Source organism: Balaenoptera musculus, chromosome 11 (genome assembly GCF_009873245.2).
Source record: "Balaenoptera musculus isolate JJ_BM4_2016_0621 chromosome 11, mBalMus1.pri.v3, whole genome shotgun sequence".
Lineage (NCBI taxonomy): Eukaryota > Metazoa > Chordata > Mammalia > Artiodactyla > Balaenopteridae > Balaenoptera > Balaenoptera musculus.
This window is the reverse complement of record NC_045795.1, coordinates 58,561,330-58,588,650: the sequence shown is the minus strand read 5'-3', so window position 1 is coordinate 58,588,650 and position 27,321 is coordinate 58,561,330. Positions and strand designations below refer to the sequence as shown.

General features: G+C 37.2%; 1 protein-coding gene across 9 annotated transcripts in view; it reads left to right on the top strand.

The window, feature by feature from the left end:
• Positions 1 to 27,321, top strand: part of NKTR (natural killer cell triggering receptor) — a 49,399-nt gene that overhangs the window by 18,279 nt on the left and 3,799 nt on the right. For 6 of the 9 annotated variants that reach the window (XM_036869288.1, XM_036869289.1, XM_036869292.1 and 3 more), the window contains 10 exons: positions 8,768 to 8,797; positions 9,321 to 9,466; positions 10,689 to 10,911; positions 11,351 to 11,506; positions 17,838 to 17,925; positions 18,422 to 18,567; positions 19,981 to 22,869; positions 25,246 to 25,341; positions 26,086 to 26,142; positions 26,629 to 26,733. In XM_036869288.1, coding sequence (XP_036725183.1) covers positions 8,768 to 8,797; positions 9,321 to 9,466; positions 10,689 to 10,911; positions 11,351 to 11,506; positions 17,838 to 17,925; positions 18,422 to 18,567; positions 19,981 to 22,869; positions 25,246 to 25,341; positions 26,086 to 26,142; positions 26,629 to 26,733 — 3,936 coding nt within the window. Of the gene's footprint in view, positions 1 to 5,807; positions 5,836 to 8,767; positions 8,798 to 9,320; positions 9,467 to 10,688; positions 10,912 to 11,350; positions 11,507 to 17,837; positions 18,568 to 19,980; positions 22,870 to 25,245; positions 25,342 to 26,085; positions 26,143 to 26,628; positions 26,734 to 27,321 lie in introns of those variants that run through there. The other 3 variants (XM_036869296.1, XM_036869290.1, XM_036869297.1) reach the window with 3 other exon arrangements.

The following is a 27,321-nucleotide window of genomic DNA, read 5'->3' as shown; positions in this document are numbered from 1 at the left end:
CTTAAAAGGCGTAACTTAAAAGATGTAAATTATTTTCAGAATATGTTGTCATCTTAAGAAAAGAAATTGGCTTTGAATTTTAACAAATTTGGGGGCTCAGATTACCAAATCTGGATTGGAACATAAACCCTTGATGAACATTTAAAACTTGTCCATGACTAGGACTGGATGTGCCCTTGGCATGGAAAGCAGTTGGTTTGAGTAAACCATAGTATGGTTGCTTTTTCTCTAACTGTTGTTCTTTGAACCAGTTTGAGAGAGGTGCCATTGTTTTCTGACATTGTATAGAGATAAATGATTTGGTGTTAAGCCAGCATTGTTAACAATCTTAAACTTTGTGAGATCTCTATGCGTAATTGAGTTAACCCAATGTTGCTATCATTTCCACCAAAGTTTATGATATTATCACTTAGAAAACTTCAGAATGCTGAATCTGATGTTTAAAAAACAAACACCTTTACGTGTATGTGTATACACAACCAAAACCTTACTTATTTCTCATCTGAAAGACTTTTGGCATACTTTTAGTTATATTCTTATCTAAAGCTACTCCAAAACCTATTTTTATTATAATCCCATGATATAAGATATGAAAGATAATTGGCTAGCACGGAGTTTAATGCTTTTGATTGGAAGTAAATCTCTGCAGTTATGCTATGTATATTGGAGAAATATTTTTCCATGGTTTACCAGAAAAAAATTTTGTCATCTTTCTGAATGGATGAGTATGAATGGCGCTTCCCTGTCTTTAAAGGAGTAAATTATTCATATAAAATAAATCTCACACTTTAAGTTTGTGTGAAAAACAGATTCCAACATGATCTGATAAAGTTCAGATAAGGGGCATTCTGTTCCTAAGAATGTCCTAAAAATGGAAAGCTGGTAGAAGATGATAATGCTTGGAGTTGTGCAGGAAAAAAGGAAGGCCTAAAACAGTTATTCCTGTGTCTTGTTTTGATCCCATAGAGTATTAGTTATTACACTACTTTACTAGAGTATTTTTCAATTCTTAACCTCCTTGAGGGCCAAAAAAAAGTAGGGGGAAATGTTTTGAAAAACTTGTTGTAGAAGCTGTTTACTCTTTGATTGAGGTTTCCCATTTCCATTTTTAAGCTTATCTGAACTGTGTACATGATAAACTAATGATTCATTGGTCAAAAAGCTACCATCTGAGGGCTCTAAAGTTTCTTTTAGATTTCCTTTTTTATATCAGTACATTTAAATTTTTATTTATCAGGTAGCAGCAGCTTCTTCCCATTGTTATATACTAATTAGCTTATTTAGAAAACGTTAGAGTTAAAACCCGTGCACCTACATACATTAGTTAAAATCCAGTATATGAGATTCTCTCTTCAGAAAATTTAGAATATCTTGTTTTTTTGTTATTTAGTACTTGCTTAAGTCTTTTCTAGAAATGTTTAGTATCAAATAAAATTAAAGCCATGTCTGTTTTCTACGTAGCTTAATTTTACATTAGACTATTTTTTGACACGGAATACCAAATTAAAATTTTAACACCTGTAAATTAGTATTAAATTTTTTAACCTTGTTTTCATAATTAACTGATTGTAGATGGCACTAAAATCACTGTGAACTTGTGATTGAAAGAAAATTTTCTACTTTTAGTTTGAAATTTACTTCTGGAAATGAATTTTCAGTTAAAAGCAATCTTGGAAGTAAACATTTTTGCACTCACAAAAAATCCTTCTCTCTCTCTTTTTTTTTTTAAGAAGTTTTTATGTGTGTGCTTTTTTTAATGTGAGCTAAAAGTACCAATTCCTCAGGGGTTGCAGGATAAAATAAAACTAATGTTCACTTTGCTAAACAAAATGTTTCTTTGCTTTTATAGAAGGGATAGGTAAAATGGAGATGGTGGCCCATGAAAGAAATATCTTTGAAAGTCTATGTCTTACAAGCCCAAATCCTTTTGGAATTGGAAGTAGTAAAAAAGTATAATGTACTATCTTCAAATTGTATAGATGACCACAGATAATCAATCGCTCTGCAAGTTGAGGTTCCGAGGGTTGATGGTCACTGAGCTGTCTGATGGCTCCCCAGGGGTGGCTCCTGCGTTTCATCCTCCTCCCACAGCTCTTCCTGTGGCACCTTGAGCAGCAGTTCTGCAGCCTGAAAAAGAAAGGATAGTGTGAGAATGGATCATAAAATGCCAAGAACTGCCTTTATAGTTCCAGTTTTATAGGGTTAATAAGGACTTTTAACATATCCTTGCAAAATTGTATTTGTAGTTTATGTTATAAATCTGTTACCTCCTAATTCTAAGGAGTAAATTTGATGCAGTTAGTGTGGGTACTTGAACAAAATGTTCCTCAAGAATTCTTGAGCAATAACTATTGTGCTCAAGAATAACTATTGTCTTCATTACTTAAAACATTTAAAACCTCCCCTACCTAAGGCATATACATCATCTTATTAAACATATTTTTGTATATATTGCTTTCTTTGGGTGGAAAAATTATATGTGTGATAAAAACCAGATAATCTTCTATAAAGCTATTTGTAATTTTTGCAGTAACTACTTATATCTACTACTATATTAGTCATAGTGATTTTGCTTTTAGGGGCCTAAATAGAAGAAAACTAATTGTTTTTGGAATAGTACTTCTCAGGAAACGTGAAAGGAGTGATATATGGCACTATCCCCATGAATCACTGAGGAAGTAATGGTTTGTTCATGCTGAGCTATTTTTGAAGGAATTCAAAGAACTGGGACCAGAGTAGTAACCAGGTTAACTGGGTCCTTTTTATTATTATTTATTTTTTAGGCCAAAGACTAGGAAGAAGCCACAGTAAAAGCTATAGGATTATAAAGTCTTAGACTAGAAAAGAATTTAGAGATCCTTTGTTCTATAGATAATGGTGAGTAAGGAAGAAAAGACATACGCAGCCTAGGTTGTAGGAGTTTTACTCATAATCCTAAAGAAATTGATAGCTAGAAAGAGAATGCTGCACGCTGTAAGCTACATAGGTTTATTGACCAGTCTGCTCTGAATTTATTTATTTATTTATTTTATTTTACTTTATTCTACTCTATTTTATTTTTATTTTATTTTATTTTATTTTATTTACCTCACCGCGCGGCTTGTAGGATCTTAGCTCCCTGACCAGGGATTGAACCTGTGTCCTCGGCAGTGAGAGCGCAGAGTCCTAACCACTGGACCATCGGGGAATTCCCCTGAATTTATTTTAATTTTAGTAAGTTTTAGACACCTCAAGCATTGCTGGAGAATAATATGACACATAGGAAAGCATTTTTCTTTTCCTTTGGCTGTCAGTCATGACAGTCTATTAATTCTGACTCTGATTTTCATTGTCTTTATTTTCATTCATCAAAAGGATAAAGAAAATATTGCATAAAGTAGTCATTAAAAAGATTAGTTAGGTGATTTATAGCTTTGTATTAAATACCTATTCTCTTGGTTAGAGCACTAACCTAGCTATCAGGAAGCCTTGTATCTAGTCTTGTATATACCTTGAGTTAGTTTTGTTTTTCCTTTTCTGTTTGTAAAGTATCTACCCCACTTTCAAATGTAAAGTAAACATTTTGGTGTGAAAATGCAGACATAAAAGGAAGAAAGTGTTTTGTAGGTTGATCCTAGGTTTCTGAATATGTGGCATGATTTATATGCAAATATTGTCTCTCCTAAAGGAAATAGTTGTAATTGCTTAATTTTCATCAGTCTGAAAGGTGCTGCAAAGAAACTCTGGCTCATCTTGCCTAAATCAGCTGCAGTCTCTTCATCGGCTGCTGTTAGAACATGTTGGAGTGGCGGTTGCTCTCGTCTCCCTTGGCTTAGTCTATGCAGGCCTCATATCGCAACCAGGGAATGAAAAGACCCACAGAGCCTTGGAGAACAGGCTTTGTCGTTGGCCACTGTCAGTGGTCATGATAATTATAAAAATACAAGAAAATAAGATAATGTCAAAAAGTCAAACTTTGAACTTTAAACAAAAAGTGTGTGTTAAATCTTAACAGTCGTAAATAGGACTGTGGGAGGAAAACATAAGTTCTAGGATATATTCTATGTCAATTAAGAATGGCTACTTACCTGAATGGGAGAGAAGTGCTGATCGTTTCAGAGTAGCAGAGCAAGGGAAGTTGAGGGGTGGTTTGGTTTTAAGGGCTTTATAAAGCTATATTGATATTTTTGGGTAGCAAAAGTAGATTTGGGGTAGAAATCTTTTTCCCTCCACATATTCATGAATTTGTGTGAGAAGAAATGCTAGTAAATGTTAATAACCTGAGAAGTTCTGGCTTTTTTCCTTACTTTTTTGGGAATAATACCTTCATATGTTAATTTCAGGATTTTTTCATGAACAGATTTCACGACACTTAACCATAATCCATCGTCTCTGGATATCAAGTGTCATCCCTAACATCCAGTCTTAATATTACTTAGTGTTTGTGTGACATTTCTGGTAGCAACCTGGAAGGAATTTTGTATCTCATGGTGTTTGCTGTGTATTATGTTAATGTTAGTGCTGAATTTTTTAAAGCTGTTTTATTTTGGTGACTTATGGAACGATAGGTAGAGCACTGTAACGTGGCTTGGTTAGTTTCCATTGCCCTTACATGAGCTTTGTCACTCTGTACAATTTGGTGCCTCTTACAGGGGTGATAGTTTCAGGAGTTGAAGGGGAAAATTGCATGTTAAAGCCTGCTTAAGACAGAAATAGTTTGTCTTTGTTTCCTTCTCTCATACTACTTTACAACTAGAGTCACTTTTTTTTTTTTAACAACATTCATTGGAAACACCACATTATTTGAAACATTTTTTTTGACAGTAATTCATGTATCAATGCCTTTATAAGAAATTAAAGCTATTTTTAAATATTTCAAGATTTAATATATCCAAAACCCCTATAAAGAATTTTGTCCACTGTATGTAATATAGGTTTTGGTCTGAATAGTAACAGATATGTTTAAAGTTTAATCGGATTAAAATTGGTCAGACAGTGTATATTCATTGAATAAAAAATTTTCATAATGGAGAAAATCAGAGATTAGACAGGAAAAGAAAGTACTGTGGCCAAGATTTGACAGCATACTTTTTCTTATACCTCTCTTGCCTTTTTATCCTTTGAGAAGATCCTTAAAATTCTAGGTATGCTTTATTATTATTATTATTATTATTATTTTCAGTTCCTTAACAACTATAAGAGTGTATGTAATGGCAGTGGACAGAAACTACAGTCTAAACATTTGGTCATTAACTCCTGATGGTAGTCTGTTTTGATGTGTGACCAAAAAAGCTTTCAAATGTAGAAACATGAAAGGTACTTTAATTGTTTGAAGTGAATTAGTAAAAAAAGTTCCCTGAAATTTTGTTTTAAGTCTCTTAACTCAGTTCTTTCCATTGAAATTTTTGATTTCTACTGCTAGTAACTGCTCCTGGGCATTCAGATTTTTTATTTATGTATGTATTCAGGATACATTATTCTCTTTTTGAGAAGGATGTTAGTTGATGACTTAGCCAGTTTCTGTGATTTGTAAAGCAATATATAATGTTTTGTTTCTAGCTATTATTCACACTCTGGTGTTACAATATTAGGGATCTGAGCAGATTCCCACTTCAACCACAATGCTTTTCTTAAACATAATTCATCTCTACATACATATCCTATGTGAAAGAAAATTTAGAGCCCTCCTTTTTTAAAAGCTTTCTTGCTTTGCATAAAACTTGAAAGTATTTAATTTCAAAGTTATATTGATATTAAAACATAGATTCAGTCTTGTCTTAAAAGTGTATTACAATTTATTTCTTGCCATTTTTGTGTAAAATTTACAGAAAGAGTGTTACACCGTGCGCTCCAAAGGTAATGTCTCATTACTCTAAGGCTCTCTCTTTTTCTTTCTTTGCCTTTATCTCTTTAATCCTATTGTTATGTGCATTGAACCATTTTAAGAAAAAAAACTTTCTGCTTGATCTGTGGCAGCAGTACATGTAAAACAAGTGTGTTTTATTGTTCATGGTTAATCCTGGGAAGTATAATTTTAATTTCAGTGGCTTGTTACCACCAAGTTCCCACACATCTTGGGGGGTGGGTTATATTGTATATAATGGTTTAGATCTCATTTCAGTACAGAACTGTTAATTTCTGTATAAGGCCGAAAGCTGCTTTGATAATGGTAAAAAAATAATATATAGATTGTTTTTTGGAGTAACAGTGATACTTTTCAGTTTCTAAGATTTACAAGGTTTAAATGAACCCTTGTGCATATATTTTTAAAGCAGATTCATAGGTGAGGGAAACTAGAAAATCAGTGTTTGAGTGACAGGAGAAAATGGAAATGTGAAAATATTGAAAGCTTTTCTAATTTAAAATGTTCTTGTGGTTGTTTCTCCTTTAGGTATGTTTTCATAAGCATGTATAAACTTACATATTTATGATAGTCTCTGGCCTTAAGGTCTTAACTTACCGAGCATATGTTACCACTCCCTGGGTCTTTACAGCTGTATAGTTTTGAAACATCAGTACAATTAAGAGTTGGCGGGATGAGATCTCTTTGCCCATTTTAGTAGAATTGAATGGCTTGGACCGAGCATATCATTTCCCCCTGCCCATCAGCCCAGTGCCAGCAAGCTTGCTTTACACTGGAATTTCTACTCTTAGAGTGTGGGCTGAGAACCCCAGGGGGCTTTTGTTAAGATACTTTCAGTATTCTTATTATGTAGTCTAACCCTATTAAAGCATAAATTTGTACTTCTGCATCCTGAATTGCAGATGCGAGTAATGGACTTAATTATTCCCACCAGTTTAGGCACAGTTGGCCAGGTGAAATTTGTCCTTGAAAGAATTGCTCTTGTCTTCATTTGTTTTCTTCACTACTGCACTAAAGGACCAAGTTTGTCTTCAGTTTTCATTTGAATTAAAAACAAAACTTGAATCTGTCCATAAAGGTTCTATCCTCAAATTGAGTTTCAAGTATTATGTTCCTCCATCACTGCAGTTAGCTCAGATGTTTTAATCTCACTATTTGCTCCAAAGGTTTGCTCTGAGGTGGTTTTCATAGCACTCCTGTTAGCCAGGATGCAAATTGAATTGGGTTGTTTGTGTTTTAAGACGATCTTTAGGCTTTTCCCCATTACCAGAATATCTGAGAATTGTGAGAGAAAGGACCAAGGAAGAGGAATATATCTAATCAATAAATCATTGTTTTCACTACTGCATGTTTGAGACCCTTGATCCCTTATATTGCAGAACATTTTTACCTTTAAAATTTTTACCTCTTTCCATCTTTCATACAGTGGAATCACTGTCTAGCATATGTACTAATTTCTTACTATCTTTACTGTGCTTGGTAAAGTTTTTTAATTATGGGAAGCACAATTCTATCTTAAAGTTCTTGTCCAAGGTAATTTTGGGATGCTAGTTTCATGATTTAAGCATCAGTGACTCACCAGTTCGCGAGATTTTCTTTTTCTTCTTTCTTTCTTCTGCCTGTTTTTATTCATTTTTATTGTTACATTGGCTTAAACTACCACTTCTCAATCATCTAAGGAAAATTTGAGACTAGTGGTTTTAAAACTCAAGATTCCCTTTAAAATTCTGGCACTTCTTGAGTTGATATTTTAATTTTTTAAAACTAAATTCTGTAGTGCTTTTACAGAACTGAATATTCTTAATGTAAGTATAAGTGTTACATTTCCTGGTAGAATAATGATTTTTAACATTGTTGTGAAGGTTAAAATTGTGTTTTACTGACTTACGTTTCTTAGAATTGCCTTAAAATGAGTATAAGAATTGGTAAGGGAGCTTCTAGTACAATTGACTGCCTTAACATGGCCTGATAATCCAGTGACCTTTCTCTCAAATACTATTTCTCTTTCTTATAAACTAAGATGTTTGTGATAGATACTTCTGAGTCTAGTTATCTGCTTTTGAATTTTTTCCCACTGTAATTCACGTAATCTGAAGATCTGTGAAAGTGTTATGGGAAAACTAGCTTGGGTTCAAAACATCTTAACCAAATATACCCCATAGACTTCCCAAGAATGACTGCCAGTTTGTGACTATAGAAGCAGCCGGTTGGGTGTTTTCTGGGCCATGGAAATTTAAAGTGTCTATGATGCCATGATTACTTAGTTTGCTGTCAGAGTGTTGGCAGATTGAAGGTTTTCTCCCTACTGCATTTTCAGAGTTGCTGTGAGTGGCAGAGGGTCACCTTAGGTGAAGGAAGAGGGGCAGGAAGTTCTGAAAACAGGACTCCTGAGACCTGCCTCCATCTGCCTGCCTAAAAGATGCAGACTGACTCAGTATGAAAAATAATGAATAGAAAAATTCATTTAAGTATGTGAGGCAAGTGTTAAGTGTTGGTCACACTTCTTTCCATAAGCAAATGGCTAGGTGTTTTTTATTCTTGTTTAATTATCTTGATAAATTTTGAGTTTGTTTTTGTTGTTGTCGTTGTTTTGGATTTGAGAATAACTTTAATTTTAATGTATATTTATGCTGTGTATTTCAAACCTATATCACATATATGTATACATATATAGTCTTCATGTTGGAGAGAGAGATGAGTTTGTAATTCATTATAATCTTGAGGGTTTTTTTTTAAATCAGTAAAATGACTATTGTTGCTGTTTTTAAGCTTATTAAGTTCAGGTGTGTATCATGTTTAACTTTTTCCCCTATCTTTTTATCTTTACCTCTTTGTTCTCTACATGCTGTGATTTAAACCCTTCTGCTCTGTTCACCTGAACACCTGGTTTTTGCCATCTTCTTTATGTTGATGTTTGTTACACAGTACCACAAAGCCTGCTCCACACCTGGATGGGTAAGAGTTATGTTCTTTTTATCTTGGAGAGGTGTTTGGGTGGCCAATCCAAGACAGATTAGACCATGGGTGAACCCTCAAGGGGGTGCTCTTGATCTCTGGGTTAATCTCTCATAGCCGAGCTCTTCCTAAGGATCACAGGGTGCAGTGGTCTTGAGACCTCTCATGTCACTGAAGGGGTCTTTGCGTGGGCTCATGGGTGAACTTCTCAGGCATGCGCTCTTGAGTGGCCCTGTAAGGATGGTGTCTGAGTATCAAGTGCAATCTGATTGTTATCAGACTCTTTACTCTAAAATAGTTAAGAACCATTGTTTTTAAGGCAGAAAACTAAGGCCCAGTTTGAGATTTTTTTTTTTCCTTTTATGAAGCAGAAGTTCTCATTCCCTTCTAGTTGCTTCATACATCAAACACTTCGCTCTTATTTTCAGGTCTGTGGCTATGTCATTGATAACAGTTGTCTTGATTACTGCTCATGGCTTAATTATCGTCAAAACAATTTTTTCTTCAATTTGTATTGTAACAGGGTACATGTTGTCTTTGGACTAGTTATTTCCGGTTTTGAAGTAATCGAACAAATTGAAAATCTGAAAACTGATGCTGCAAGTAGACCTTATGCAGATGTGCGAGTTATTGACTGTGGGGTGCTTGCCACGAAGTCGACAAAAGACGGTAAGAGTGTTTTGGGGGTAGAGGGAGCTAGGATACAGGTAACACATGTTGAAGACTGTAACTTAAAGATACCTCCTAGATTTCAGTAGCGGAAGAAACTCCTACGAGTAGTATAGCAATAGCCCTGATGCCTCTATATCATACCCTGTATCCAACCCATCAGGGAATCTTTTCAAATCTGACCTTTTCTTTTTACTTACTCTGCTGTCAGCGTGGTCCAAACCCAGGTATCTTTTACAAGATAGCAATAGCCTCATTACTGTTCACTTTGCCTCTGTCCTTGCTCCTCTGTAATCTTTTCTCAGCAATGATAGCTTCCTGACTGGTCTCCTTGCTTACACTCTTGACCCTCTACAGTCCTCAGCAGCAACCAGAGCCATCTTCTCCAAGGGCCCCCTCTCCATCAGCCAAAGCTAAAGTCTTTACAATGGTCTGTAAGGGATTCTGGCGTTCTGCTGTTTCTCTAATCTCTCTTTCCCCTGATTCATTGTCTTGCCAGCCACGCTGACCTTTATTCAGACATGCCAAGCACTCAGGGACTTTGTGCTGGCTGTTCCTTCTCTCTGGAATACTCTTCGTTCAGATACCTGCATGATCCCCTCCCTCACTTCCTTCAGGTCTCTGCTCAAATGTTATCTTAAATTACCTTGACTTTCTCTGTTCCCTTTACCCTGCCTTTACTTCCCCCTTCTTTTAGCATTTATCATTTGTCATATTATATAGTTGCTTATTTTCTTCTCTGACCCAACTAGAATATAGACTTCATGAAGGCTTTGTTACCTTACAATCTCACCAGCAAATTGTATTATCAACTTGAAAAAAAAGTTTATTTAAATTTTGTTTTTACGTAAAATAGATAGCTAGTGGGAAGCAGCCACATAGCACAGGGAGATCAGCTCGGTGCTTTGTGACCACGTAGAGGGGTGGGATAGGGAGGGTGGGAGGGAGGGAGATGCAAAAGGGAAGAGATATGGGAACATATGTATATGTATAACTGATTCACTTCGTTATAAAGCAGAAACTGACACACCATTCATTGTAAAGCAATTATACTCTAATAAAGATGTTAAAAAAAATTAAAATTAAAAAAAGAATAAATAAATTTTGTTTTTAGTTTTCTTTATACAAAACATGTTTTACAATACTTGGTAATCATGTTTTTTACTCTGAAACATAGGCACTGAAGTCCAGTACTAATATTTTTGTTAATATTTCTTTAAAGTTTTTGAGAAAAAAAGGAAGAAACCAACTCATTCAGAAGTCTCGGATTCCTCTTCCAATTCCTCTTCCTCTTCAGAATCATCCTCAGAAAGTGAAACTGAACATGAGAGAAGCAGAAGAAGGAAACATAAGAGGAGGCCAAAAGTTAAACATTCTAAAAAGAGACGAAAGGAAGCAAGCAGTTCAGAAGAGCCAAGGAATAAACATATAATAAGCCCAAAAGGGTAAGTGAGAAACAGCAAGGTAGTCTTACCTAAAAAACAAACACCTGGAATGGGGAAAGTATGTGTGATTCTGTAAACTTAGCTTTGTTACCTGTTGTTGAAAAGGATAGCATTTTGTGGACTTTAAATTGAAATCTAGCAAATCAAGGGTAGCACAGATGTTTCATGTCAAAGATTTATGCGTTTGCAGGTGAAAATAATCCCTGAAAGAAAAAAGGATCATTTGGCAATTCTTATCAGAATTTTAGTACTGTGGCTTTTTCACTGCATTGATGTTTTATATGTTCTCTTTATGACAGTTATGTAAACCTTTTTAGTGAGCTTTGTAAGGTATCAGTAGTTTTGCTGTTAATTATATTATTATATTATATTATTTAATATTATTATAAAGTGCAGACATTACACATCTTAATTGGTGATTCGGTTTGTTCTCTCTAAGTCACTCCGAGAGGAGTGATACCAATGAAAAAAGGTGTATCGATTCAAATGCTAAAAGGGAAAAGCCTGTGGTGCGCCCGGAAGAGATTCCTCCAGTGCCCGAGAACCGATTTTTACTAAGAAGAGATATGCCTCTTGTCACAGTGGAGCCTGAACCGTAAGGATGATTAACCTACATGTTTTCATTTCTCTGACTGGTGATTCTGTCAGCTCATTGCAGGTCCACACTCATTTATTGAGCGTGACCCATAGAGCACTTTGAAATATACTGGGGGAGATATTGGATTCGTAAATGACATGTACCCTACCTTTCAAAATTCATATTCTGCTAGTAGAGAGAGGGGGTTTGGCAAGTTGATCGGGGAGAAGTTCTTAGTGGAGATCTGGAAAGATTTCATTACCAATCTCATTTACTTGGCCTTTCATTAGAGGTGAGATTTTGGTTGTCAAAACAGAGGGTTAATTGAACTCTTTGGATCCAATCGAGTGATAAAACATACTCCAGTTTATAGTGCAAAATTATTGCATGATGACTGGGGATAAAAATTAGTCCCATATGTTACTGTTGTTAACTTGCTCAGTGATAAATCCTCTATACCGGAAAAGCTAACATGTAGCTTTAGATTTGGTCTCCAAAAATAGTAATTAATGTATTTTGTGTGTTAGACTCAAGTTTAGAATTGTTAAGGGAAATGTATGAATAGAAATACCATAAAGTGGTTGGTGTAATTGACAAGTTTCCTATGAAGAGTTAATATTGAAGCCTGAGAAGTTATGCACATGTCCCTGTTCACAATCAAGTCTCTACATGTGGTTATTGTTTAGTTCATTAGATATTTTAAAATTCTGTATTTTCTCATTTTAAAAAGCTATTATGAAATGGGATGTATCTTTGAACTAATAGCTTAACATACTGATGTTTTCATTTTTAAAAATTGAATGTTCTCTTTATGACAGTTGTGTAAACCTTTTTAGTGAGCTTTGTAAGGTATCAGTAGTTTTGCTGTTAATTATATTATTATATTATATATAATATAATATATTGTGAACAAATTTTAGTGGGATCCTTCTTTCTGAAAATATAAGACACCATTCATTGTGAACAAATTTTAGTGGGATCCTTCTTTCTGAAAATATAAGACACCATTCATTGATCAAATCCATTTGGTTTTCAGAAAGTAGGAAACTTGAAAGGTCAGTTTTAGTGTCATCTAGCGGGGGTTGGCAAACTATAGTCATCCATCGGCTAAATTCGGCCTATTGCCTGGTTTTGTACAGCCCATGAGCTAAATGTGGTTTTTATGTTTTTAAATGTTTGTGGAAAAAAATCAAAAGAAGAATAATATTTTGTGACATGTGAAAATTACATGAAATCCAAATTTCAGTGTCCATAAATAAAGTTTTACTGGAACACAGCCACATCCATTTGTTCACTGTTTTTCTTGGGCTGTTTTTGTGTTACAGCAGCAGAATCAAGGAGTTGCAGAGAGTTTGTATGTGGTGCTCTCATCGCTTTACATGCTATTCAGTGCACTACACATCACAGTGATGCAGTTATAACTCTCCAGTATTTCAGGTGCTACACATAAAATCCATCTGTGTGGAAAGATATTTTCAGAGATGGAGTATGTAAAAATCTCATTACAGATCAGCATTACCAGAAGAACAGTATTAACATTATCTGCTTTGATAGGGGATACTGAACCCTAATTAAATGAAGTGAAATGTTATTCTCCCTAAAAAAGAATTCCACTCCTCTCATTAGTAGATCTGTGTCACAAAAAATGATACTTTCGAATTTCATTGATAAAACATTTGTGAAAACTTGTTTTCTTTTTGTTACATAGTTATCTTAATTTTCTTCTTGGCGTAAAAATCCTAAATATTTACTCTTGGACTCTTTTCTTAAGAAAAAGTTTGCCGACCCCTGTTATCTGGTATTTTTAAAGTAGTTTATACCAGTGTCTTGTATTTATGGTTGAATATTGCTGATAAGTTTATTTGGTCATCACTCTTCTTTGGTTACATAACATCTTTGGAAGTTATATTCTGCAGAATTATTTTAAATCATAATTGGCAGGTAGTTTTGTCATACAAAGATAGCAAGTTGATCTATTTCATTAGAATGTTTGAGATTTGATCAGTTGTTTGGGAGCTAGAATTGTGTGCTAAGAATGCAAGGTATGCAAGGATAAGAAACGGGCTGTCAACCTTAGTGAGCTTGCCACCTTACTGAATTTACCAGCAGTTAAGCTCATTATCACTTATAATTCACTTAGCGAAAGCTGGGTTCCACACTTGCTCTAATTCATTTTTTCTCATCTTCAGCTGCACTTCAGAGTAATTTGGCAAGCTTTTAAAAATACCAGTTTCTGGGCCATACAGCAAATTAAATCAGAATGTTGTGGGGAGGAGATAGAGGGTGGCAGCATTGGATCAGCATCTAAAAGGTTCCCAGGTGAACATTAATTTGTGCCGAACACTTAATAGGCAAGTCATTTGGTTCAGTGCTTTGTTCTTCATGAGGAAAATGAGGTTAACAGTTGCCTGCCAAGAGTCCCTATTACATCTCTCTTTGTGAGAATCAAATGATGTTATGAATATGAAATGACTGAAGAGACTATAATATACTTTTTAGTCAAGGTTTTCTTATAGTAATATTGTATGTTTATCTGGAGCCAGATTCCTGGTTGGGAAAACCCTATAAAATGGTTATAAGAGTCAAGTTTCATTTCTTTCCGTGACCTTGGGCAACATTTTTAACCTCTTAATCTTAAAATTCTTTGTCTTTAAAATGGAGATGATAATAGTACATACCTCATAATGTTGTATGAGAATTAAATGAACTAATGCCTCTAAAACACTTACTAACAACCAGCATTGAACAATCTGAAAAGGAAATTAAGAAAGTAATTCCATAAAATAACATCTAAAAGAATAAAATACTTAGGAATAAATTAAATCAAGGAGGTGAAAGACTTGTACAATGAAAACTATAGGTATATATCTAAAATACTGCTGAAAGAAATTAAAACCTAAATAAGTGGAAAGACATTCTATGTTCATGGATTGCAAGGCTTAATATTAAGATGTCAGTACTACTCAAAGCGAGCTATGGGTTCAGTCAAATTCCAGTAGACTTTGCAGAAATGGAAAAGTCAATGTCCAAGTTCATATAGAATTGCAAGGTGTCCCAAATAGCCGAAACAATCTTGAGGGAGAAAGACAAAGTTGGAGGACTCATATGTCCTGATTTCAAAATTTACTACAAAGCTGCAGTCATCAAAATAGTGTGGTATCTAATAAGAACCTGCTGTGTAAAAAAATAAAATTCAAAAAAAAAAATAGTGTGGTACTGGCATAAGGATAGACATAGAGACCAATGGAATAGAATTGAGAGTCCAGAAATAAACCCATACATCTATGGCCATTAGATTTTTTTTTTTCTTTAAATTGCTTATTTTCTTTCTTTTTATTTTATTTTATTTATTTATTTATGGCTGTGTTGGGTCTTCGTTTCTGTGCGAGGGCTTTCTCTAGTTGCGGCAAGCGGGGGCCACTCTTCATCGCGGTGTGCGGGCCTCTCACTATCGCGGCCTCTCTTGTTGCGGAGCACAGGCTCCAGATGCGCAGGCTCAGTAGTTGTGGCTCACGGGCCTAGTTGCTCCGCGGCATGTGGGATCTTCCCAGACCAGGGCCCGAACCCGTGTCCCCTGCATTGGCAGGCAGATTCTCAACCACTGTGCCACCAGGGAAGCCCGGCCATTAGATTTTTTTTTTCCCAGTGTCATTTATTATATTGACCTCTGGTTAGTACCTCAGTGGCATGTGGATTAGGTGAGCAGTGTGAGTCTCCGAGAGGATGGGCATAGTGGACACACTGAGAACATCCAGTATCTGGTCCCCCATGACTGAGGTTCAGACCCTGAAATATAGGACCTACTCATGGTCCAAGAGCCTCTGTAGCAGAAGAGAAAACTGGTGGTGGATCATGAAAACATTGGAGTATAGACCTATGTTATTTATCCTTCATATTATTGTTTTATTTTTAAAAATTGGCTCCCAGGTGTCCGGAGTCACCATTGGCTCAAATACTGGCTCAAACATTGTTGACTCATACAAAAATTCAGATTTTTGTCTTCTCTTGAGAAATTGAAGAATCCTCTAAAACATTGGTTCTATTTCACTGCAAGGCAAAAATTAGTGGCTACTCAGAGTGCTGTCCCTATTCATATCAATCTCTGCTGTCTCCTGACCAAGAGAAGTTGAAGTGTACCACTGGGCTTGAACTGTTATTCTTCAAGTGGAAGAATAATCAAGTGGAAAGTGAACTATTCTATTGTGTCCACTTCACTGATTTACATTACCTGCCTGTCAGCATTTGAGTTTGAGAACCCTGCTCTGGGGGGAAGCCCTTACTATATGCAAAGCACTGAACTAACAGTTTTTCATACATTATCTCTTTAATTCGTATAAAACCCTATGAGGTAAATTGAAGTGTTATCTCTGTTTTACAGGTGTGAAAGCTGAAGCTCAAAGAGCAAATAACTGGCCCAAGATGATAAAAATTCTAATTTTTGATGCTGAGATTCAAACTTTGCATGGCCATTATATTTTAGATAAGGGTGCAAAGTCCATTCCATGGAGAAAGAATAGTCTCTTCAATAAATGGTGCTGAGACACCTGGATTTCCACATGCAAAAGAATGAGGTTGGACCCTACCTCACATCATATGCAAACATTAACTCAAAATGGGTCAATGACCTAAATATAAGAACTAAAACCATAAAACTCTTAGAAGAAAACAAAGGGGTAAACCTTCCTGAACTTAGGTTCAACAGTGGATTCTTATATTTGACACCAAAAGCATGAGCAATATCAACAAAAAGACAACTCAGTTTTAAAATGGGCAAAGCACTTGAATAGACATTTCTCCAAAGAAGATATACAAATGGGGAACGAACATGTGAAAAGATACTTAATATCATTAGTCATTAGGAAAATGCAAATCAGACCCACAGTGAGATACTGTGTCTCACCTACTAGGACGGCTGTAATTTAAAACAAAACCCCAAAAAACTAGTGTTGGTGAGGATGTGGAGAAAATTGGAATCCTCATATATTGCTAGGAGGAGCCTAAAATGATGCAGCTGCTGTGGAAAACAGTTTGGTGGTTCCTCAAAAAGTTAAACATGGATTTACCATGTAACTCAGCATGTCTACTCCTAGGTACATATCCAAAAGAACTGAAAATAGATTCAAACAGATACTTGTACTCCAGGGTTCATTGCAGCATTATTCACAGTAACAAAAACGTGGAGACAACTCACGTGTCCACCAACAGATGAATGGATAAACAAAATGTGGTGTATATATATATACAATGGAATGTTATTCATCCATAAATTAGAGGTTACCAGAGGCTAAGGGAATGAGGGAAATGGAGAGGTATTGCTTAATAGGTAGAGTTTCGGGATGAGGTGATGAAGAAGTTTTGGAAAGATAGTAGTGATGGTTGCACAACGTTGTGAGTATAATTAATGCCACTGAATTGTACATTTAAAAATGGTTAAAATGGCCAATTTTATGTTATATATTTTTACCCAATAAAAAAAGTATGTTTAAAATGCTTATTAATATAATGCCTGACACATAGTAAGCCCTCAATAAAAGCTAGCCATTATGTTAATAATAACAGATACAAAACAAACTCAAGTATGAAAAGACTTCTAAGGCATGGAGGACTGTAGCTGCCATAAAAACTGTACTCTTAGAATTACCCGTAAGATAAAGTAGCAGATTCAGAGCATTGAAGGAGGGGCAGCTTATAGTAAAGTGGGGTAGACAAACAAACTATCAAAAATATAAAGTAAGGGACTTCCCTGGTGGTCCAGTGGGTAGGACTCTGCGCTCCCAGTGCAGGGGACCCGGGTTCAATCCCTGGTTAGGGAGCTATATCCCACACGCATGCCGCAACTGGGAGCCCGCATGCCACAAGTAAAGAGCCCGCATGCCGCAACTAAAAGATCCCCCATGCCGCAAGTAAAGATCCACGTGCCACAACTAATACCCAGCACAGCCGAGATAAATTAAATAAATAAATAAATAATTTAAAATATATACATAAAATAAAATTTAAAACTGTTAAAAACACTTGAGCATTAGAGTCAACAATACCTCAGGATTCCCTAAGAACATTACTGTTTTGACAAGAGACATCTAAAAAAGGATTTTTTTGAAAGTAGTTCTGTACTTTAAAAGATAGATACTAGTATCGTGTATTTCTACTCAGTTGGGTTACTTTTTTTTTAAGTTTTGGTATTTAAAGGATTTGCTTAGAAAACTAGGTTATGTGGAGTGCCTCATTCTACAAAAGTGTTGAATCTAAATGAAGTGTTTTTGTATGATAGGAACATAAATTCTGCATTTAAACACTGAGAAAACTGCCTAGCATTTGCTTTTTTTTAATTTTCAATCTTCTTTTCCAGGAAGATTCCTGATATTACACCCATTGTAAGTGATCAGAAACCATCTGTATCAAAGTCTGGACGGAAGATTAAAGGAAGGGGCACAATTGTATGTGTGTTAAAACTGGACTTTTTTTCAAATTACTTATCTTAAGCGGTAAAATGTTTTTACCTATAGGCAAAATCCTAGCTTTAATCTTAGGTATAGTCCAAAATCTGTCCAAGGAGCTAGCTGTATTCTATATAGTTATGGGAAGGCACTGCTGTTAGATTAGTGTTTACTGCTGTGTTGGAATGGGTTTGAATATGAAGTGAATGTGAAATAATCAGTATGCTGAGAAATGTTAGTATATTGAATAATCTAGGCTAATGAATATAACCATTAGGACTTCAAAGAGGAAATTTTTGTGTGTGATTACAGGTGAATCTCCAGCTTTCCCATTTTTTTTTTAGTTTGACACAACTTCATACCACCTTCTTGGTACTTCAGTCGTTATTGCCTTTGAATGGCGTCAGAGATTGGGTCTTATACCTACCTCTGTCCTATAGCAGATTACAATTAAGAGATATTTTGAAGATAGTTATTCCTAACTTTGTTTTTAAAGCGCTATCACACACCTCCAAGATCAAGATCCTGTTCCGAATCAGATGATGATGATAGCAGTGAAACTCCTCCTCACTGGAAAGAAGAAATGCAGAGATTAAGAGCATATAGACCGCCTAGTGGAGAAAAATGGAGTAAAGGAGATAAGTAAGTACAATCCTGTGTCCTCTATATTTTAAGTCTTAAGGGGATAGAGACATATTTCTGGACTTTTCACTAAATTTTTACCTTTAAAATTAGACTGTGACCAAAGAGAATACATTTGGGAATGCTTGGTGAAATGGGAGGAGGGCTGCTTGACTTTGGGTGTGCTTAAATCAAAATTCTGTTTTCCCTCACAAGACTATAACCCTCCTGAATTTCTTAAAGATTTCTTGTTCAATTTTAGAAATAATCAGGACTTAAAAAAAAAAATTATATAGCAGATTCTTTCCTAGCCTGTTCTCATAGTCACTAATGAATAAATGGGTAGATAGGGAAATCTGTACCCAGTGTGTGTGTTAACTTCTGACCCCAGGGACTTTTGTTTCTTCAGAAGTGTATCCATCTCCTGTCTTCAGTGACACTCCACAGTGCAGTATCTATTTTAGAAATGGGGCTGACCCCAGAATAGCTAGTGCAAAATATACCAATGGGACCGTGTGTAATTGTTCATGGTAGAATTCTGTTTTTCTCTGTGGGCATCCAGCAGAATGGTTCGAAGTTAGAAGAGGGAGGAAAAGGTGTGCGTCTGCTGTGTGGAAGTGGTGTAGACACAGTGGCACTGAGAACTCTCAGTTTTGAGCCCTGACATTACCACTGAGATATTGTAAAGTCTGCATCTATTTTCACGTACTTTTCCCCTAATTTCTGTACTAAGTAGTTTAACTAAAACCTTAGGGGAAAGTTGTTGATTACCTCTGTGAGGCTGAGATAAAAACAGTAGTCATGTTTTTAAGGAATTCCCGGGAATTCCTTCTCGGGAATTCCCTGGTGGTCCAGTGGTTAGGACTCGGGAGTTTTCCCTGCTGGTGCCCGGGTTCGATCCCTGGTCGGGGAACTAAGATCCCACAAGCCGTGCAGCCAAAAAAGAAAAAGAGGCTTCGCCTAAAGTTCAGGCAGTTATCCTGTATCTGCAGAGAATTAACAGAATTGTTTGGGAACTTGATTTGATTCTCCCTCAGAAATTATTCCTGGAGGCAGAGTGTTATTGAGTGGATGATAGCCAGGAATTCAGTAGGTCAGCAGTGCTTTTGTGATTGCTCTAGTTGGTTTGCTTTTCAAAACTATTTTCCTATCAAATTTGAAAATTCTTGGCTTGGCTCTGAAAAAAATCCTTTCGTAATTCTGATAGTAGTGATCTGATAGTAGTGATCTCTTTGAAATTACAAGGTCGGGACCAGGCCTGTCAGCTGTTGGTTTATCCTTCCTACGTGTGCTTAAAGTGTTGACAGAGTCAGTACTTGGTTGTTAACTAAGCTTTTGCTGATGCATTTGTATTGACAACAAATGTGTTTTAATTTTAAAGCATAGAAAACATGCTTGTAAATAATTGCATGCGTATTATGTCCTTTTCTATAGGTTAAGTGACCCCTGTTCAAGCCGATGGGATGAAAGAAGCTTGTCCCAGAGATCCCGATCGTGGTCCTATAATGGATATTATTCAGATCTAAGTACAGCAAGACACTCTGATGGTCACCATAAAAAACGCAGAAAAGAGAAAAAGGTTAAGCATAAAAAGAAAGCTAAAAAGCAGAAACATTGCAGAAGGCACAAACAGACTAAGAAGAGAAGGATTATTGTACCATCTGACATAGAATCCTTAAAATCTTCCACCCGAAGAGTGAAATCCTCATGTGATAGAGAAAGGAGATCTCGTTCTTCCTCATTGTCATCTCATCACTCGTCCAAGAGGGACTGGTCTAAATCTGATAAGGATGACCAGAGCTCTTCAACCCATTCCAGCAGAGACTCATACAGATCAAAATCTCACTCACAGTCTTATTCTAGAGGAAGCTCAAGATCAAGGACTCCATCAAAATCCTCATCACATTCTCGAAGTAGATCAAAGTCCAGATCTAGTTCTAAGTCAGGGCACCAAAGAACAGCATCAAAATCACCAAGAGGAACAGCCTCTCAGTTAAGTGAAAATAAACCTGTTAAAACAGAACCTTTAAGAGCAACAGTGACACAAAATGAAAATGTTTTAGTACAACCAGTGGTGGCGGAAAATATTCCTGTAATACCACTGAGTGACAGCCCCCCTCCTTCAAGGTGGAAGCCTGGACAGAAGCCCTGGAAGCCCTCTTATGAACGAATTCAGGAAATGAAAGCTAAAACAACCCATTTGCTGCCCATCCAAAGCACTTATGGTTTAGCAAATGTTAAAGAGACTGGTAGTTCATCATCCTACCATAAAAGAGAAAAAAATTCAGAAAGTGATCGGAGCGCTTATTCAAAATACAGTGATAGAAGTTCAGAAAGTTCACCAAGGTCAAGGAGTAGATCTTCTAGGAGTAGATCTTATTCCAGGTCATACACAAGGTCTCGAAGTTTAGCTAGTTCACATTCAAGGTCTAGGTCTCCCTCATCTAGATCTCATTCACGAAATAAATACAGTGACCGCTCACGGTGCAGTAGATCATTTTCATACTCTTCTGTTAGTGATGATGGAAGACGAGCCAAGAGAAAATTTAGATCCAATGGGAAAAAAAATAACACCTCAAATAAAAGGCACAGCAGCAGCTCTGAAAAGACACTTCGTAATAAATATGTCAAAGGCAGAGACAAGTCTTCACGTCATAGAAAGTACAGTGAAAGCAGGTCATCTTTAGATTATTCTTCAGACAGTGAACAGTCAAGTGTTCGGGTTACACAGTCAGCCCAGGAAAAAGAGAAGCAAGTCCAAATGGACATGAATAATAAACAAGAGAAAAACAGAGATGAAGAGAAATCTAAGCCTGAACGGGAATGCTCTCATTCAAAAAAAAGAACTTTGAAAGAAAGTCCTTCCGATCACTTTAGAAATGCCAGTAAGCCCAAAAGGAAGAATTATGCTGGGAGTAAATGGGACTCTGAGTCAAATTCTGAACAAGATGTAACTAAAAACAGTAAAAATAATTCCCGGCCATCTTCTGATAAGGAGGAAGGTGAAGCCACTTCAGATTCGGAGTCAGAGTTGGGTGAAATTCACATCAAAGCCAAACCAGCAGCTAAGTCTTCAGCAAGTACTTTACTGCCTGATGGTAATAGTGCCTGGAAATCAAGCAAACAGCGGTCATCAACCTCTGATTCTGAGGGGTTCTATTCCAATTCAGAAAACAGTAGAGGAAAACCACACAAGCATAAACACAGCTCAAAGGAGTATCTTAAAAGGGAACATACCAAAAAAGCAAAAGAGAAATTGAAAGGGAAAAAAGATAAAAAACACAAGGCTCCAAAACGAAAACAAGCATTTCACTGGCAGCCTCCACTAGAATTTGGTGAAGAGGAGGAGGAGGAGATTAATGAAAAGCAAGTTACTCAGGAAGCAAAAGAGAAAAATCAACTTTCTGAAAACAGTGAAGCCGTAAAAGAAAGTATTCCCCAAACTGAGAAGCCCTGTGAAGATGGCAACCTTTCAGGTAAACATAATCCAATAACGGTTTCATCAGATACTGATCAGCCTACTAAAGATGATAGTAAGCTCAGTGTGTCTCCCGCAGCTTTAAACACTGAGGAAAATGTAGTCAGTTCTCCCCCGAACATTCAGCATATTGAAGAGAGCATCCCAAGCGGAGTGGAGGATATGCTTCAAACAGATGACAACATGGAGATTTGCACTCCTGATAGGAGTTCCCCAGCAAAGGCCGAGGGGGCTTCCCCTCTAGGAAATTCAAGGCTTGACACCCCGGATATAAGCATTGTTCTAAAGCAGGATATGCCAACAGAGCATCCTGAGGCAGAGTTGGGAAAACAGGAAAGCAGCATGTCAGAAAGCAAAACGGTGGGTGAGGTGGGAAAACAGGACAGCAGCTCCGCCAGCTTGGCCACTGCTGTAGAAAGCACTGTGAAGAGAGAGGTGGCTGAGAAAAGCCAGACCAGCCTCATGGATAATAAGTGGAAGCCCCTGCAAGGTGTGGGGAACCTGGCAGCACCATCTGCTACGACATCAAGTGCTGTGGAAGTTAAGGCACTGACTACTGTGCCCGAAATGAAACCACAAGGCTTGAGAATAGAAATTAAAAGCAAAAATAAAGTTCGGCCTGGGTCTCTCTTTGATGAAGTAAGAAAGACAGCACGCTTAAACCGGAGGCCAAGAAATCAGGAGAGTTCGAGTGATGAGCAGACACCTAGTCGGGATGGTGACAGCCAGTCCAGGAGTCCAAGTAGATCTCGAAGTAAATCTGAGACCAAATCAAGGCACAGAACAAGGTCTGTCTCCTACAGTCACTCAAGAAGTCGATCGAGAAGTTCCACATCATCTTATCGGTGAGCATTATTCTCTTTTCCTTTTTTTCTCCCAAGGAGAGTCTCTTATTGTTTTGCTTGGAAGAACCTCAGAGTTAGGGACAAGATCACTATTTCCCAGTATCTGGGAGGGAATAAGGAGAAAGCTTGTGCTGTGTGACTCACAGAGCAGACTGAAGACACAGGGAGTGGAGATTTCAGGGGAAGAAATTTGGGCTCAGGGTAAAATAACTATTGCTGTCAATTAAAGCTCCATGGCAATTGCAGTGAGTTGCCGTGATAGGTGGCAAGTTCTCCAGTTTTAAAGGAGTGAGGCCGCTCTCTCTGCTGTTAGTGATGCCTTAGAAGGGATTCTTGCATTTACAGAATATGTAGGATTTAGAGATCAGTAATCTAACCCTCCATTTTATACAAGTGGAGGGTGAGGGCCAGAGAGGCAAAGTTAGCTGCCGAGGACATGCATCTAGTTGATCTTTATTCAAGGGGCCGGAAATGGTAAAAATGATCATCTTAAGATTGATTGGTTGATTTTGGGTTCAGGTTACGTCTAACTTTTGTCATCAGCATAGACTGGCTAATGCAGAGAATGAGCATTTTTAAAACTAAAAAAAATTGGTGATGGTGGTATGAAGTTAATAAGTAATTTGTATTCTTTTCTTTTCCTTGTAAATGTTTCATGGTTTTGCCTCACTGCCTCTGACTCATATCCTTTATTACGTTGTGCTTGACTTTCATCACTTGAACTTAAAATGCAGTAAGAATCTTTAACTTTTTTTCTTCCTAGTTATCTATCAGTCATTTTCTTCCCTTACCCAGACTTCTTTAAAAATAGGAGCCAACATTTACCATCTACAATAACCATCTCCCATTTACTCTTCAGTTGCTTGCTGTTTGTATTCTGTGCCTTCCCTCCCCCATCTCACTCAGCTGACTAAGATTTTCAGGTACTTCTGCATGGCCAGTGCCAGGGCAGGTTTTCCGTCCCTTCAGTCCTTCTAGAAGCCCTCTGCTAGCTCTCCTCATTCCCTCTCAGACCATTCCATGCTTGAGTTGTTGGCGTCTCTACCTCCTCCTGCTCTGACTCCCAACAAGGCCCAGAGAGCCGGTGAATCCTGGCCTTTTCTCTCCGGGTTCATATTCTAGATGAAGGTGCCTGTTGAGCTACTCCAGCCTCCTGTCTGCTCGGTGTATACTTACTGTTTACGCTCCGACAGCTCTGAGCTGTTGGTGACGCTGGCCACTCTCATCTGCCTTCCTACCCCTGCCTTTGGAGTGGGTGGTATTTCATTTCATAAATGAAGACAGTGAGGCATAGAAACGCTAAGAAATTTGCTCTTAAGTTGGGCAGCTCACAGGTGGTAGACTGAGATAGCTAAACTGCCTCCCTGTTTCGGTTACTTACGTGGGCCTGACTTCCCTTCTGGCCTGCAAACTCAGTGAAGTCAGGGGCTGTTTGCTACTCATCTTTCATTCACCTAACAGAGTCGCCCTATAATTGTTTGTTGAGTAAATGACTAGGATCTTATGAGAACAGAATGTGTCTTTGCAAATAAACTGCATCTGTCTTCCAGAACATAAGTACATACTGAATAAAACCTATGAAGATATTACCTGAGTAGCACATACACAGGGGTATTGTTCAGTTCCTGAATGGCAGGCATAAACTAGGGGAAGCAGGGTGGGGGCAAAATTGCATTAAGTTTCTTGTTTGTTTTATTAAATATTAAATAGGTATAAATTTTTTTAATGATTAAGGTATAAAAAATAATTTTAAATGGTATCTAGCTTTAAAAATAGAGCTTTGACATACCTAATGTAGTCCTACCCAATGCTACCCTACTTTCTCTCTTCTAGGGTTAAACATTATTCTAAACCTCTATTATAATTTTGTTGTTTTTCTTTGTAGTTTTACTATAAATGTTTCTATCTATAAATAATGTTGCTTTTGCTTGTTTTCAAACAAAATCCTTTTTTATATGTATAGATATTCTACGTTTGCCTTTTTCACTCAACATTATGTTCCCAAGAGTTACCTCTTTTGATACATGCAGCTGTAGTTCATTTTCCTACTTTAGAATATTTCAGTATATATCTGTGTTAATTTTTTTTAACCCATTCTACTGTTAATGGAGATTTGGATTGTTTCCTCTTCTGGTATTACAGATAGGGCTCCTATGAACATACCTGTATCAGCCTTTTCTGTTTTCTCTTTATTTCATTCTGTTCAGTTTAAACCCTCATTAGCCGTCTCTGTGATACCCGCTGTGAGGAGTTCGTGAGAGACCTTTCCAGAGACCTTTCCTCTTGTTGGGTTTTCCCCCTCCTGCCCTACTAGTAATTAATTTTAACAGCATAATGAGTTAACATGATTTATATTTTTCCCACTCTTACTTGTAGATCAAGAAGCTACTCCAGAAGTCGGAGCAGAGGGTGGTACAGCAGAGGCCGCACAAGAAGCCGGAGCAGTTCCTACCGCAGTTACAAGAGTCATAGGTGAGCTTGTGAATCCTGTCCTACTGTGTGGTCTCCATCTGTCTTCTTTTGAAGGCCTGCCCTGCACAGGCAGAGTGGGGTAGCTGTTGAAAAGGATCTTGTCATCGCTGAATATGAGACAGGCCTACTTTCTCACCTAGCTCTTTCTTTCAAAGGGCTATTGGATTCTTACTGGCTATTCTCAAGATGGTATCTTATCAGAGTGAGGCAAGAGAAGCAGTAGAAATATTTAAAAGCGGCCCTGACTGCTACCTGAACCCCCAGTACATCCTCTTTAACCTAAGTTTCCATCTGCAGTCATCTCTTGACTCGGGTTAGATATTGGGAGAGGAGGACTATTAAAAGAGGACAAAGGAAGAAGTGTGTGTATGGTGGGTGACCCCAAGTTTCTGGTTTTCCCAGCTTCTTCCAGCCCTCTTTTGCCTCTTAGGTATTTACCACTGCTGCAGCTTCATTTTACTTACAAGTGTCCCACCTGTGTCTTCCCCCTTCCCCACCCAGTTCCTCCCCAGTGACTTTCTTGATGTGCACCTCATAGAAGAATTGTGTAAAACTTATAACCTTTCTTATGAAATCCAACATGCTTTTTAAAAAAATTCCAATATACTTTTGATATGAAAATGAAATAAATATAGCTGCCGGATTGCATTGTGTTTTCTCCTTGATGGGCAAATAAATGTCTAGATTTTTGATACAGCCTGTCCTGATCCACAAGTTGATAGCCCCTCATGTGATTACTATTAGGACGTCCAGCAGGAGCAGATCCAGGAGCAGCTCGTACGATCCCCACAGTCGGTCCAGGTATGGACAGGGATTGGGAAACCACCTGCGGGGGCAGAATTAAAAGGGCCTTGTTTTATAAAGCCCTTAATTCCCTTTTAAAAGGTGTTGTATTTTATTGAAAAACATACGTTTGTCTTTTTGAACAGTTTTTAATCTGTTGGTCCATTGTGCTCTAGTGTCAAAAGTGATAATTGATGTCGAATTGTAATGGCAGGGATTTATTGACTATAATTGCCTAATAAGATCCACGAGATTCAATTGAACTAACTCAGTGTTAATTTTGTGATATTTTTCAATGCAGAAAAGAAACTAACATTTTTCTGTTTAATATGGTAAGTCTGATTTGGGGCAGTTGTTAAATGTTTCCAGTACTTGTTCTGCAGATGTGTCTTCCTACTGTCACATAGTGCCCATGTTCTAAGAGGACAGTTAAGAACCTAAAAAGAAACGGGAACATATGAGTATTTGAATGGGAAGATTTAGTGTTTGTTATTGCTGTTAAAGCAGGTCCTACACTTACGATAGCTACTATAGCAGGAGTCGGAGTCGAAGTAGAAGCCAGAGGAGCGACAGTTATCACCGAGGCAGAAGCTACAATAGGCGGTCCAGGTGGGTCTCTGTTCTTTCAAGCACTGTAAGTTACTGTGGGCACTTGGGGTGTGGGGTGAGAGACTGCTGTAGAAGAGAAAGCACCATCTTCTGAGGACAGAAATACTTCTTTCTCTTCCTGAACTTCATCACCCCAAAGGCAGTTACTGAAAGTGGCCTTTGTATTAAGAGTTGCTGGGTAATATTTATTGGTGGTTGTTAATGTTTGAATCTAAAATGGATTTTTAAATATTCACATATCCTTGGACAAACATTTCTTTTGGAAGGAATAAAGAGAGAAGGCCACTCAAACCATGGCCCATTCTTTAAATAGGGTTGCTTGCTAGAACTAACAGCCAATTTGTCAGTGTTTTAAATTTTAAAAAGGTAATATTTTTTAAAATGTAACATATAATTAAATATAATAATCACTTAGGATTGCAGTTTATATGGTTAAAAATGTTTATATATTATATGTATTTATAGATATGTTTTATGTAACATATGGCTCATACTGCAGAAGTCTTTGTGGGTTGCTTTTTGTAATGTCCCTTTCCTGGTGGCTTCTGGTCTTACCCTTCCCCCGTACCTTACAACTACAGTCAGTCG